The sequence below is a fragment of the Arachis stenosperma genome, chromosome 5 (genome assembly GCF_014773155.1).
Source record: "Arachis stenosperma cultivar V10309 chromosome 5, arast.V10309.gnm1.PFL2, whole genome shotgun sequence".
NCBI lineage: Eukaryota > Viridiplantae > Streptophyta > Magnoliopsida > Fabales > Fabaceae > Arachis > Arachis stenosperma.
Window position 1 is genome coordinate 128,476,993 of NC_080381.1, and position 15,521 is coordinate 128,492,513.

The 15,521-nt window shown below is 33.4% G+C and overlaps 1 protein-coding gene across 1 annotated transcript; it reads right to left on the minus strand.

Annotated features, from left to right (window-relative positions):
* Positions 1–13,253: 13,253 nt before the first annotated feature.
* LOC130982985 (2-methylene-furan-3-one reductase-like) lies at positions 13,254–15,446 on the minus strand. Its single transcript, XM_057907143.1, has 4 exons — positions 15,139–15,446; positions 14,557–14,880; positions 13,799–13,958; positions 13,254–13,715 (listed from the first exon to the last, which is right to left on the minus strand). The coding sequence occupies exons 1-4, from the start codon at positions 15,349–15,351 to the stop codon at positions 13,450–13,452; spliced, it is 963 nt and encodes a 320-aa protein (XP_057763126.1). The 5' UTR covers positions 15,352–15,446; the 3' UTR covers positions 13,254–13,449.
* Positions 15,447–15,521: the final 75 nt, after the last annotated feature.

Sequence of the window (15,521 nt, forward strand, 5' to 3'; positions counted from 1 at the left end):
CTTAATTTTCGGTCGTTTCAAAATTGATTCAATGTTTTCCTGCCATTACAGATCCGTTAACATGTTTGACGGCGGGACGAAATTTAAACGATTTTAAAACGCTAGAGACTTTAGTAGAACGAAAACGTTGGAGACAACAACGATACATATAATTAAATTTTAAAAAAAGAGAAGATACCTCTGAAATTAAGGATTTAGGGTACAAAGGAAGAAAATGCTTTTTACTGATCCATGTTGTTGTAAAGTCCATGTTATTTAGTTTTGGAGTTTTTTTTTTGGAAGGGAAAAAAATTAATATCTTTATTTTTTTAAAAAAATGAATATTTGTTTATATATTTAATTCTTTCAGATTACTTATTTTCTATTTTGAAATGAAATAAATTAAAAATTTTAAGAAATAGTATTATGAGTTTAAACATAAATTGAAAAATATAAGTAGCAGTATTTACAAACTATTTATTCCTAAAACAAAGTAATCAATAATTCATTATTACTGAACTGAAAATTAAATAATATACCATTTAAATATTAAACAAACGCTTTAATGCAAATATCAAAATTTAAATTTAATAACTTGAATTATATCGATTTAAATAAATTCAAAAAAAACATATTTTTAAAATATTTTTAATTTAAACATAGTTTTTCAATTTAACATAGACTTTCAATAGTTATATTTAAATTCATAATACTACTATTTAAAATTTTCAATTTATTTAATTTAAAAATTAAATTTTATTTACCTTCAAAAAATAAATATCTAAATTAAATATTCTTTTTTCAGAAAAATAAAAGTTATTAACTTTCTTTATAACAAAATAACATGGACTTTGAACACCATAGAACAGTAAGAAGTACCTTTTTTCTTTGTACCATAAATCTTTAACTTTAGAGCTGTCTTTTTTTTTTTAATATTATAACTATTATTATTGTTATTATCTATTTTCTTGGGTTTTATATTTTATTTGTTTATTATTACCATAAGAGTCTTTTCATTATCCAATTTCAGTTGTCTGCCCAAAAATATTCTTCATGGTCCAAAACGTTAAACAAAAACGGATATTAATGTCAAATATTATGCTCACTTTTTTTGGCTTCAATAATACATAAAAAAAACAGCCACACTTAAAGGTGAACTCCAAAAACTTGCTGGATCTCCAAAAAAAGGCCCATTAATTTAACTCCCATCATTATCATCTAACCAAAATTTGGGCAACCATCATCAACTGATCACCATCAGCTTTGGCGCAGCAACTGTCTGGCACTTTAGCGACAACAAAGGCACGTGTCCTCTATTATGAAGTGCCACATACTTTCAGCACCAGAAGAAAAAAAACTGTTTCAGCACCCTAGCAATGGCCTTTTTTAATAGGTCTCTTTGATATATCATTGAGGATTATGATGAGTTGAATGAATCCAATAGTAGGACTAGGAATAGTAAGGCGTAACAAAACATTTGATAGTCTTTCATATTCTGACAGGTCAACTAGCATTTATTATGCCAATCTTGTTATTTGACACTATACTGTTATCGTAAGTTACTTTCAATTGTTTTTACCCAGGCGTGTTCTATTCAAGACCAAAAAAAAAGCAGGCATGTTCTATTTCAGTTTTAGTGCAAGCGGTGGTAAGTCAAAATGTTTAAAGGTTTTAATGAAGCAACGTAGGCAGTGAACATTCAACCGCGACTTGTGATTACAATCTTTATAAATGGTTAAATTTTGGTCCAGGATACCATAGAGTAAGTATTTCATTCGCTAATGTTTTCCACGTCCATGGGTTGTTAACATATGTGATATTAAAACTAGTTATTCTTCGGGAGGTTGGTCCAATCACTTGGACTAGTTTTCATCGGCAAGTACAAGTGTAGTTACTGAATATGGAATAGCATTTCATATACAATTTGTATCTACAGAGGCACATTCACATCATCCCATACGATGACTTTGACATAAAGAGTACAATAGTGACCACCAATTACAATCCAAAAAATTTCATCAGGCTCATGTATGGGCACAAAAAATTTATAGCAAACCAGATCTCAGTGGATGCATTTAACGCAAAATAATGTTACCCCAAAAGGTGCGGTCACACGACAAGGTTGGTTGTACCCTGATTGTGGTTCGGTCATATTGAGTCAAAAAAATTAGCACCTACAAAAGTGTCGAACACAGACCGATTCGTAGTACCAGTGATCCATTAAAGCATTCCATACTGCATTCAACAACCCAAAAAATTTTAGACTATCAGTGACATCAAACCTAGGGGCTCAGTGGCCCCACAGGACTATGGGTCCTCTTCCGTGGTCTAGCTCCTTTCAAGTAAGAGCATATCATATTCCTGTCCCAGAATTGAACAGCCTTTTCTTGAACTTCTTCGGAGATTGGGTTGTGCTCACCCATAACTAGATCAACAGCAATGGTCATTCTGGTGTGTTCATTGATAAGCTGTTAGGCATACACACGATGGTAACACATAGATTTATTACAACCACATGTATTAATACCTACATCATTTATATCAAAGAAAGCATTCACTGAAGTGCTTAATTATTCAACCTGAAGGTCATAAGATGCCCATAAATCGTACTGGATCATCCACTCTGCAACCCAAACTCCGCAGTCATTGCTGCAAGAATTAGAAATGAAGTTTATATCGAATAAAGTAACGACGGTAGACTGAAAACTGATAAAGAGTTCACAACATACGAGTCGGCAGCCTGTTGAGAAATCTGTGGCTCGTGGACCCTAAACTTGGAGATAGACTTCGGCACATTCGTCTTACACTCGTATAAAGACGTATCCGACAACAACAGCTCAAGTAACCGAGCCTACAGTGACTCGTGACATAGATATTGTTATAACCACGGGTGGGATGCATCTAAAAATTTACGCAGATATGGGGAACCAATTTTGCTTATTGTTGAAAGGCCAGTCATGTCATTATATCACAAGAATAACGTCTATAAATAAATTAATATAGAAAAAATTAGGAAAATCAGCGGAAAATTCGACGAGAATAATATGTTAGCGTAACTCACGACTTTCAGCATTTGATCTATTCGAGCCTGTCGCTCCACAGTTGACTTGAATGAATCCAGATAAATCAAATTTTCATCCCATATGTCAACAATCATCAAATACCAGTGGTGTCCCATGTGGAGAGGAACATAAATCTGCATCAAGAGGGACCATATGCATTCAGATTGCAACTATTACGACTTCGTAAAATGGAAGTAAATTTCTTAGGTCTAAGTAGTACCACCTTCAGTAAATTGTCGGCGAAACCCATGTACTTTGCTACGATGTAATCAAGAGTTGCCTTGCAGTGGTTGCCTGGGCTACTAGCTATTTGCTGCAAAAATTATCATTTAGGGAAATATAATGATGAATGAGTTTCCATGCCAAAAATTAATTCACAACATTTTGCAGGAACGAAATTTAACAGGTTAAGAAACTCACCGCAAAGGTGGTTGGTAGCCACCACCGTTGTTTCTCAGCCTTATTTGACAAAACCATTGCTACGACAAGGTTGATAACCTACGTGTGGGTCAATTTAGCCGCAAACAATTAACGAATGTAATCTGAAATAGTGTAATCTTGCTGCGACAAAATTAAAAAGCTGGCGGCGCTTACGTCGTCAACGACCTCCTCTCCCGGGCGCAATGTCCACAGGGCTTCCCTATTTCCGGTGCAATGTTCATTTTCCACCAGGATTTCGCTGACAGTTCGACATAAAGAGGAGAAAACCGCCGTCAATGGGGAAACTTGTTTCTGATGCTAAAAATCATTGTTACTATTCAAGAAGATAACCCGAATTATATAACTGTTTACCTCGGTGGTAGGCCGTTGCCGAAGATGTAGGCTATAACAGCGAGTTCGTGGCCAACAAACCGCATCCCTGGCGGCGGCCAGAATGAGAGGTCCAGGCACTGCTTAACGATGACGGTGTTGGAGTAGAGGAAATAAATTTTGTTAAGTATCTTAGTCTCGGGGCCCAACATCAATATAGCATTAAGAGTTCACAACATACGTCCGAAAGATTATTTTATTTGTACAGGAAGATATAGACTATTCACAGTTTTGGCGGTAAACAACCGAGGTTTTAAAAAAAAAAATAAAGCGATCCATACAATACTGATTAATAACGCAAGCATTCCATGAGAGTATGAGAAGGCTATTGGTTTCTATTAGGGCCAGGTGTGTCCCAACGTGGAGTACTGGCCCCGTAAACATTAAGGGTAACCAAATTGGGCTTGCAAATGGTCGAGTACATAGTAAACAAAAAAAAAAAAACACAACTTATTTAGATCATGTTGTAACAAAAAAATAATAATAAGGAAACCATTCCATCAGACTATGAGACTATAACTGAATCCATCTAGGACCCACGATGGAGTAGTGGCCCCCTAAATATCAACAGTATAAATACTTGACATGCAAATGTTGGGCAACAAAGTTTAACAAAAATTTCAAATTCCAAATTTGCCAGATATGCCACCATAAACCCAACGTAAAGAGGCCAAAAATTTGTCCAAAGGAACTACACGAAAAAATTAAATTATTCGAGACCGAAAATGTTTCTTCCGTTCGACACGAATGATGAAAAGTAAACAACTTGACTCTAAACAAACAAATGAATGTTCATTCAGGGTCTCCATGCAGTGTTTCATGTACCTTTGGAATGTCCTCTGACTTAATGTCCGCACTCCGGTGTGTGTAAAATGTCCATGGAGAGCCAGGACCTGTTGACCTTATGTTTCTTATCATGTGTTGTGAGGAATTCCCTTCATCTTTAAAGGAAAGCTTTCTCTGAAATGAAGTACATAGCATATACATGTGTATTCAAATGCGACGAATAATTTCTCAAATTAAAAAAAAAAACTAAAAATAACATGAAACGAAAATTATTTGGAGAACAAAATACCTGTAAGTTGAGTTGTGGTGCTGGTTGGGGAGTTCCAGCTTTTCCCTTGTTGACCCTGGACATCCTTGTAGCCGTTTGAGCCGAGAAACCCCGGACAACGTCTGCTTGTTTTGGAGGAGGACACTGTTGACGTGTGGGAGCTTCACCCGAGAGCGTTCCGGCGTCCACCTCCTCTTTCACCGGCTCTTGGGGTGTTCCACTCTTTCGGAAAATATCCATTCCTGAGGGATGCAAGTTTAGATTCAGATCCATCGTCGGTTTCTTGTCACAAGAAGCAGGTACATTCAAAGATGACAGAAGTTCTAGCACTCGACCGTGCTGTGCCACAACTGCCGTTAAGGCTTGTATTTGGTTCGCTTGCGTCGTTAGGATCCCCAAAATCATGTTATCTCCGGTTGATGGTTTCTGGACAATGTTGATAGAAGGGAAGCAAGTCACCTTTTCCACGTGTAAGTGCAACTTAAACGGGTGATAAAAAGCGAAAGTATAAAAGAACCTCAGTTTTGCACAAAAAGAACAACATTGTCATACCTGTGTATGATCAGTGACACCGCTGACTGCATCGTCTACGGTGGTCAGAGGCTCCATTGATTCATCCTTGGTTCCTCTCCTGGGACGCTTCACCGCTTCCTCAACGGTCTTCTCTTTGCGTAACTCCATCCGGAACAGTACAACCAAGTGAACAATAGAGTAAAGGTACAGTGGGTAAGGTCAGAAGTGTGCTTAAGAAGAACCCCAATTACATCACAGCTCGTAAGCAGGAAACACGTGTGCCTAATAAAACATGAACCCTATACTTAATTGTATTTACGTAACGTCTTAAACAATGGCCGAATTCTTCTGATATAACGCATAGTGAACCCAATATTTGGGTATCCTATTCAGGGGCTTTTTTGGAATGTTGACCCTAATGGGCCGAACGACATCATATTTGTGGGCCTCTTCTGGAACAATACAACACAAGGGAGAATTCACTCAACGCTGGAACTAACTTCAAATGCAATGTATGGAGTCGCCGTCCCTTTACCCAACCAAACTTCAACCTTTACCCGCTGGATCTGCACGCCTATTCACGTCTGTTTGACTAGACAAGAGAAACAATACCTTCCTTCCCACCGGATAGGTTACTGATATCCTATGGCAGTCGTAGCAGTCTATACCCGACTTTATGGTACGAAAAGTAGTTATATTAATTTAAATTTGGAGTTATATAAATAGTCAAAAAATTTTGTGGTGTCCTAGTACTTGCATTACACTGTGGAGTTCCTGGGTTAGTAAAGTAAATTCATTATTAGAGGACTAATACGGGGGTCCCTATTTTTAAGTACGGCTTGCCTCTGTTTCTTTGCGTTAACAAAAATAAATTAACAGTGATTAATATTAACTGACAAACCCGACGACAATATCTGATTACACTGAACACTTGCATAATGAGTTCGTTAAGCCTCCGTGGACATCATCGGAAACCAACCCTAAACCCCAACAACAACATTACCCTTCACAAAGATTCAAGCAATTCCGTTGACGTTAACAGAACAGAAACGTAAACAGGAATGACTACTAAATATAAACATCAGTTACGGAGAAAGACTTAACAATAATCTGCTGAAATGTAATCGTGGATAGTTGCAAACATAGTAAACCCTTCATTCAAGTCTCGAATAAGTCGTTATACTTCTGAAGATCAGACATAAGTTTTCGGTTCTCGTGTTCTAGATCCCGGAGTCGCTGTTGAACGGAGATTCGCAGTTGCCTTTCCAGTTCCTCAACCCGCACTCTCAAGGCGGCGACGTTCCTGTAGTTGTAGTCGTGGATATCCTTCCCCACAAAAGATAGCACCTTCCCCAACATTTTGAATGAAGCGTCCTGTCTTGCGGTCTGCTCATCCGAAGAGAACCCTCCCTCGACGATCCAGCTAACATCTCGTTGTTGTGATCGCAGTGTCACCCAGTAGCCATGAAGCAACTCACCAGTGTCGGAGAAAAACTCACGCCTGCTAAAGACCGGATAATCAAGCCTCATTTGGCAGCAGAGACGAATGAGATAGACCTCCAAGTCTTCAAACACAGCAAACTGAGTAATACAGTTCTCCGGAACAATGTTCGGTCCTGAACACGGATGACAATGACAAACACTGAGAGTCAGTCAATGCCAGGATAGACGGAAAAAATAAATGGAAAGGAGAAACCACTGGCGTAATCATACCAACAGTTGCACCAAAACCTTCTGGAATCTGAGAACAAGGAACAAATGCTTTCTATGATGACTCACCCACAGTTGAGCCGACATGCATGGAGTCGAAGTGTTTGGATAAAGAGACCGGTTGCTCAAACAGTCCCGTCTGAGTTTGAACTCCATACTGTAGCTTCAGAGGTGGGATTACTGTCAATGGTTGATCAACTACTCCCAACCAATGTTGGGCGTCTCTCAGCAGGCGGAAACCCTTGAATTCTGCATCTGGAAAGCCATTAACTTGTTCTTTACAGTCCTCCCAATTAGTGTAGATTCCTGGAATACGACCCCTGCGCACAGCATAGAGCCTGTACTTTCCGGTGTTCATGGGTAATGAGTGTGGAAAAAATTACGGGTGGGAATCACTCACTGTGAAAGACGATTGCTACTTTTCTATGTCTGACGCACACAATGGATATATAGCCAGGCCGATTGAAGAAATCCTAGAAAAAAAATATTTGCCGGTAACCGGTGAAAAGTATAATAGCAGAGCCGATTTAAAGTTAACTGACCGAATTGTCGTTCCATTTTCAAAAAATTTATAAGAAATTTAATTCCTTTCTTGTTACTATCATCCGACCCTTTGACTGCTACAGCTAAGTTAATTAATGAAATCATTTTCCAAGTTCCTTTAAATGAGTATAATATCCTTCAAAAATCATCTAATTATTATATTACAAATTTGCCCGAAAATATTTATTAACAATTTTTTGTATATTTTACTATTATCTTCTTGAAATAAAAATAAAATAATATTTTAATATTAAGTTAATTATTTAAGTTAAAATTTTTTCTCCCTATCTGTGTGTATTATACGTCTTAGTAGTGGGGCCAATATTCCTTAGGTTCATATTAAAAATATTTAATTGTACAGAAAAACAAAGCCACAAAACAAATTAATAAAAAATAACAAAAATGTAATTCACGAGGAGACCTGCGTTCACTTCTCTGGTGTCTATCGCTCACCTCGGTGATAGTCGTTGCTACAGGCATGTGATGGACGCTGATTCGACATGAAGTAAACACCGAGTTCAGTTGCGTGTGTCAATCGCCCAACCCAGTTCACGTAACCCACAATAAAAGGTCTATGAGTAATTAATTTTTTCGGTTAACTTAAAATGGGACGCTATTTAATAATTTTCTGCCTTTAACCGTAGATTTTTTTCAACATTAGCATGTTATTGTTACGAAAAATTAATTTTGTTTACAACAAATTTTTAAAGAACAATGAACGATGATTATATTTTTCTGTAAATATGTTTGAATGTAAAATGAGGAATATACAAATATATTTTTAAAATTTTTACTCTGGACAAGTAAATATATCTTTTATCATACATAAATTATTTAAAAAATTATAAATTGTTAAAATAAATAACAAAAATTTAAAATGATAAAATTCAATATTTGTAAAAGTATTTTTTATACTATTTTTATTTTTTTAATTTACAATTTGTTAGTACTTTATTATTTAATTAATGTTAAAAGAATTAATTTTATGAGAAATAATTTTTTGTATAATCTTAAAGAAGAGACCAATAAATCAGTTTAAAAATTAATATAAAAATGATATTTTAAATAAAAAATAGTTAATATTCAAATTTTTAAATACAAAAATAAATTGTATACATATTCAACATATATATATATAAAACATATGTTTAAAATAAATACAGAAGGCAAAAATAATTATTTATTTTTTATGAATACTCCCAATTTATCTGTTTTATATATTTTATGCATATATTTATATTTATCTTTTAAGTATTTATACATAGTATATTTGTATTTAAAAGTTTTAATATTAAATAATTTTATTTAGAATTTTATTTTTACCTTATTGTTTAAATTATTATATTGGTCTCTTCTCTAAGATAATACAAAATTTAATGTTTTATAAAAATAATTTGTTTTATTATTAATTAAATAATAAATTACTAATAAATTGTAAATTAAAAAAAATATTATTAAAAATACAGTAATATATGTTGAATTTTATTATTTTAAATTTGTATTACTAATTTTAATAATATATCTATTTTTAAAAAAATTTATGTATGATAAATAATATGTTAACTTGGTTAGAGAACAAATTTTATTTTTATATTTATATGTTCATGGTTTTAAATATATTTTTAATTATTTTGAATAGATTTATTTTGTGATAGTACATTTTACATATGAATATATATTCTATCATGTAACTAAATAAAAATATATTTTTTTAATTAAAAATTTAATAACTGAACTAACCATTAACGATGTTGATGTTGGTACGGAGTGATTCATGTGTCATGGCCAAAAAAAGGGGATTCACTGAGAGGACAAGAAATAGAAATGAAGTCGGCGCTGGCCATACTGGGAAGAACAGAGAAATTACGAGCCATAGGAATTCAATGACACGTTAAAGAATGATGAAAGAGATTGCCTGAGAACGTGCTTCAATTAACGGGGTAGAATTTAAACATTTTAAAATTTTTTACAATTACCCATCTGAAATTATAAATTACAGAATAACCCAACTATAGTTGACATAATTACCAATTAAAATATGACACATTTTTGAGAAAAACTTACATACTATTTCAGAGGGGGTTGGGTAGAATTCACCATTATTGTTCCTATTGAACTTGATAAATTGAATAAGAAATTAATCCTAAACAATAATCAAAACACGATTAGTCAAAAGCTAGAATCCAAAATAGTAAACAAATCAGGATTATTGAGAGTATTCATAGAAACTGCATAAATACATTTGTTACGGTGGGTAACCGGAGATTAATAAGATGGATGGCTTTGGTTGGCCCAATCGTCCCCGGATGGTGGCTTCCGAGCTGGTTTGCGCATTGGAGCCTCCTTCCGACTTGTGTTCGTGAGTGAATGGGGGTGGTACCTGCAAAGACACTCCGATGCCTAAGTTAGCAAGGGTGTGAGCAGGTCTAGAGAGTATTGGGCTTAGAGATACCTCAGGGGTGTCAGTGTATTTATAGTGGTGAGCCAATAACCACCGTTGGAGTAGTGCCATATTTTTAGGATGCTAACCGTCCCTTTATCTTAGGGAGGTTAAGATATGGTTCGAAGAAGTGGTTAGAGAGATTTTAGGGGCGGTTACTCATTTGAATGAGTGTTTACCTGCCAGCTAATCTCGTGCCCGACTTCTTTAAGACAAATCGTAGTCAATACCGACTTGTTGACACCAAGTCGGTGCGTAGTAAGGCTCAATCTTCTGGACTAAGCCTTTCTTTTGGACCTGGGCCTTCATTATTGGGCCAGGGTATGAACAACATTATTTTAGAAGTTATTTTTAATTTAATAAATAAATATTAACTTTTACTCAGAAAATTTTAACAAACTAATATACAGTTTTATAAAAATTATTATATTAAAAATATACTAAAAGAAGTATAAAGAAAGATTAAATAAACTTAAAAATAATATTATAATTTTTGAGTAATTAACTAATTATCTATTTAAAAGTGATTTTAACGAATATTATTCTAAGAATTTCATTTCATCGAAATCAGTATTTCTCTCTCCGGTATATTGCTGTCGTAGACAACAATGTGGTAGTCTTTGAAGAAAAATCAATATTTTTTTACAAAAAAATAATATCTAAAATACTTAACGTAATTATTAAAATATAATTACATAAGCTATTTTTAATTTAATAATATAAATATTAAACATATTTATACGAAAAATGAATGATTTTTTTACATAAATATAAAAATTATTATGTAAAAAAGTAATCTGAAACGTAACAAAGACTTCAGGCTATAATATTAAATTAGTTAAGTCAAAAATATTGGTGACTAAAAAACTTAAACTAATAAATCCATCACATAATGAAAAATAATACATATAATATTATTAAATTATATAAATTCTTTTTTTATATTTTAAACACGTCTCTCATACAATTTCTTAAAATTTTGGGTGTCGAGACCACTACTCGGCCTCCTATAGATCCGGCCCTGGGAGTACGTATGTTTCTTCTAATTTTTTTTTATTAACAGCTAATAACACTTTTTACAAAATCCAGGAAACTACATACTCGTAAACAAATTAACAATTTTCAAAAATAACAATGTCTCATTTTTTTTGGAATATGGTTCTCAAATTTTGCATCAAGATTCAATCTCTTAGGCATGTTTTAAACAATATGTATAACGTCCCATAATTTTGATGGTTATTCTTTGCACGCATTGTGCCACAACCCTAACTCAAATTTTGGGGGTCATCTGAGAAAAAGATAGTAGCCACCAAAGAGAGAAAGAAGGCGAAAAATAGAATTTTCGTTTTTGCGCAAAGCAGTAAATTTCAAATGGCAATTTCTCAATTTTTCACCGTTGGATCAGCTTGAAGGTTAAACTGCATGTTCCTATCATCTTGTTCTTCATTCTGGTTGGTGGAGATGTTCATTGGAGAATTTCATGGAGAGAAATTGTCTTCACAAGAGAGAAATTAGGTTTCTCATTTTTTAGACAGAGTAACAACCTTGGATCAGCAGTTTCTCATTCTTTGACCGTTGGATCCACGTGAAATTTGGGATGTAGATTCTTGATGTCTTGTTCTTTATTCTGAACAGTGAAGATTTTAATTGGAGATCCGTAGAGGAAGAAATTGGCTTCGACATCATCTTTCTTTTTTGGGTATATTTCATCTTCTTGCTTCTTATTTGTGAGCTTTGGTGCTTTCATGTTTTGGATGCTTATATGCACATGTTTGTGCTTTGTTTCAGACTTTCTTGTATCTCATTTGATTATAGTGGAGCAATTTCATTGGTCTGGACGACCCGTGGTTTTGACCTCTCACATTGACGGGGTTTTCCACCTTAAAATTTTGCTGTGTTCTTGTTATTGCTTTACTTGCTATATTTGCTTCTTATAGATGCTGCCATGTTGTGTTGTGAGTACTTTCATATTGTTCTTGTGTTGGCTATTTGTGTTGTTTTCGCTTTTAAGCTCTTCCAAATACATGCCGAGACGCAAATTTTAAATCTTACATGAAATAGGGACACACATACATATAAAATATAAAGTATTTTAAAGATAAATTGTAATAGATATTTTGATTCTTACTGATATTAAAATATAAATTAAATTTTTTACTTATTTTTAATGTCTTATTTTAATTATATGAAGTATTTAAAATAATTTTGATTTTAATAAATAATAATATATATTATATCTAAACTTATTTTGAGAATACATGTTAACAATAAGATTGGACACGCTGACACGTGATGATATTTAGGTGTGTTCAGACGTGTCCGGAGAAGATTTTCTTTTTTAAATTGTTAAGACACGGTTGGATACAGCAGATACGCATATCGAACGAGTGTCCGTCATTATTGTGTCCGAAATGTGTCCGACACACGAACACGACAACTCAACAAAGTGTCCACGCTTCATAGATTATTACCCATCCCACCCAACCCAATTCACTAGCTTCACCATAACTATTACATTGCATTTCAAGAAGAACTTGAAATTGAGATATTAACTTTCTGTGATATGTTTGGTGTAAAATATAGTTATATCTTAGTTAATATTTTATTTAGTTCAAAATAAATATACATGTAAAATGAGAATACTTATTAAAATATTTTTAGTTATTAAAAAATTATTATTAAACTTTCAATTTTTTTCTCAAAAATTTTAATTGTTGTATCTTTATTTTTAAGAAATATTAAACTTATTACAATTTTATGTCTCAATTATAATTTTAGTTTCTCTCTAATCACTATATGTAATATTGACTTTAATCTCCTAAGTTCCAATCCCAATCTCTATCAATATACTTTTAATAGTACTTATGTCAATGCTTATCTTATTCTCCATGTTCGTTTTTTTTAGTGAATTGTCGTTTTTCTCTCCAATGTTGGGGTAAGTCCTAGCAATGCCCTAAAAAAAAAGTTAAGACGAAAGATCAATCTAATTAAATACTCAAGTAGACGATAAGATGTTGAGAGTTGTCATCCAAAAATCTAATGAAGCCTTACTCCAAGCTAGTTTAAGAGTCATTCATCAATTGCAACTTGTCAATAAACAATTAGATGTTTGTATATAATAAATATTTTTTAACCCCATAATCAATAATATACAATGCACTTGTCATTGCTTATTAGGTATCCAAATCACAAACCAAATGGATAGTTAAAACAACCTTAGTAAATGGAGCTTCAGGAACCCACACTCTTTTCCTTTTTATTACATAGCCACAACAAAACAACGGAAACTAACTAAGAACACAGAGACATGGATATCTTAATAAATAATGAATTTATGTTCATGGGATGGGGTGTATGACTATTTTGCCGGTGGCTCTATGAGTCTTCAAGTAAGCAAATGCTTCAACGACATTAGAAAATGGAAAAGGACTTTTAGGATCCACTATTGGCTTGATCTTCCCACTCTCCAAGTAAGGTTTTAATTTCTCCAACACAACACCTTCTGAATTGAGTAAGTACCAAATAGCAGGAGGAATTTCAGGTTCTACTATTGTCACAACTTTGCCCCCTTCTTTGATAGCTTTCAATGCCCTCTCATTTTGACCTGTTTTTAGAAACATTCATGATTTTAATTAGTTTTCTATAGTGTAATTGATATAAATAGTTCGGATTTTTCAAACAACTTACCAACTGCATCGAACACTACATCAAACTTTTCTGGAAGATCTTCAAAATTGACCTTGGTATAGTCAATAAGCAAGTCTGCTCCCAAATTTCTCAATAGTTCCAATTTGCCACTGCTGGCTGTGGCTGCTACCTTTGATGCTCCAAACACATGCTTGCTAAGCTGCCTCATCAAACAAGTAGATTAACTCATATTTTTATTTATCAAATATATATAATATCATTAGCAAGAGTTTAATTTTAACGCATTATCAGTGTAAAAAAATTTACATGTTCGTACAATTATATCCGTCCTTTTGATAATCATTCATGCAATCAATAAAAATAGTAGTTATTTTTTTATAATATGGCGTTAGGTGATTACATGCACATGTAAAATTGTTCTACACTAATAGTGTATCAAAATAAATCTTATTAATAAATATAAAATTAAACAAAATAATTAATATTTTATATTTAAAGATATATATGGTAAAATATATTTAATATTGATCTGTCTTTTATATATTATAGATATAGATATATAGTAGATAGTAGAAGCTCGTATGTAGTTATTTTTATGCAAAAAATTAATAGTTAAACTTTTTTAAATAATTTAATATATTTAATTAAATTGATGTGATTTAACTATTTTTAACTATTATTTTCCTGGGAAAGTAAGTACAGCTAGTTTTGAGCTTATTAGATATGAGAAAGTTATATGATCAAAACATAAACATTATGAAATAGAAGGAGTACTGTAATAATAGAATTTACCAAACCTGAACAACATGAGTTCCAACTCCACCAGCACCTCCAAGAACAAGGATAGATTTTTGGGAAGAAAGAGAAGCTCTTTCAAGGCCTTGGTAGGCAGTGATGATTGCCAAAGGGAGGCTAGAGGCTTCAACAAAGCTCAAATTGAAGGGTTTGTGAGCCAGCACTTTCTCTTCGGCTGCAGTATACTCTGCTAGTGACCCTATGGCCTTTGGGTTCTTCAATGCATTCTCATTGATGTCGCCATACACTTCATCTCCAACTTTGAACTTCTTCACTTTGCTTCCCACTTTCATTACCACACCCGCAACGTCATAGCCAGGGGAAGTCTGAATTTTGAATATTTTTTGTTGAGGTTGAGATATTCTTATTTTTTTAGATTTAAATTGATTGCAAAAGTGTTGATAGTACAACGTTGTTTCCCAAACTTTTTAACTTACAGGTTTAATTTTCACATAATATATTATATTTGTATTCAATTATATATTATGTTTGATGTAATAGAATCACTATATAAAATATTTTATATTATAATAAAAGTAAATCTTTAAAACTATCTTGGTGTCGAGTTAAGATAATTCTATTACCGGCAAGGGAGAGTCGGAGTTCTTGAAATTTCCAAGGGCCCTCTTATAATCAACAGGGTTAAGAGCTGCAGCCACAACCTTAATGAGAACCTGATCATCATTGAGTTCTGGTACAGGGACATTAGGATCAAACTTGAGAATGTCTTCAATGTTACCATATTCAGAGTAGGTCCAAGCTTTCATGTGAGATGGAATGCTAGGTGTGCTTGCCATGATAATAGATTTAATCAATTAAGGGAAAATAAATGAAATAAAGGACAAGATTCAATGGACAGAAATGAAATTAGGAAGTTGGATTGAACTTGGTAATATTTGTATGTTTGTGATATGAAGATGGTATGGCAGTATGGCTATTTATATAGCATGGCCACAATAATAGTGTT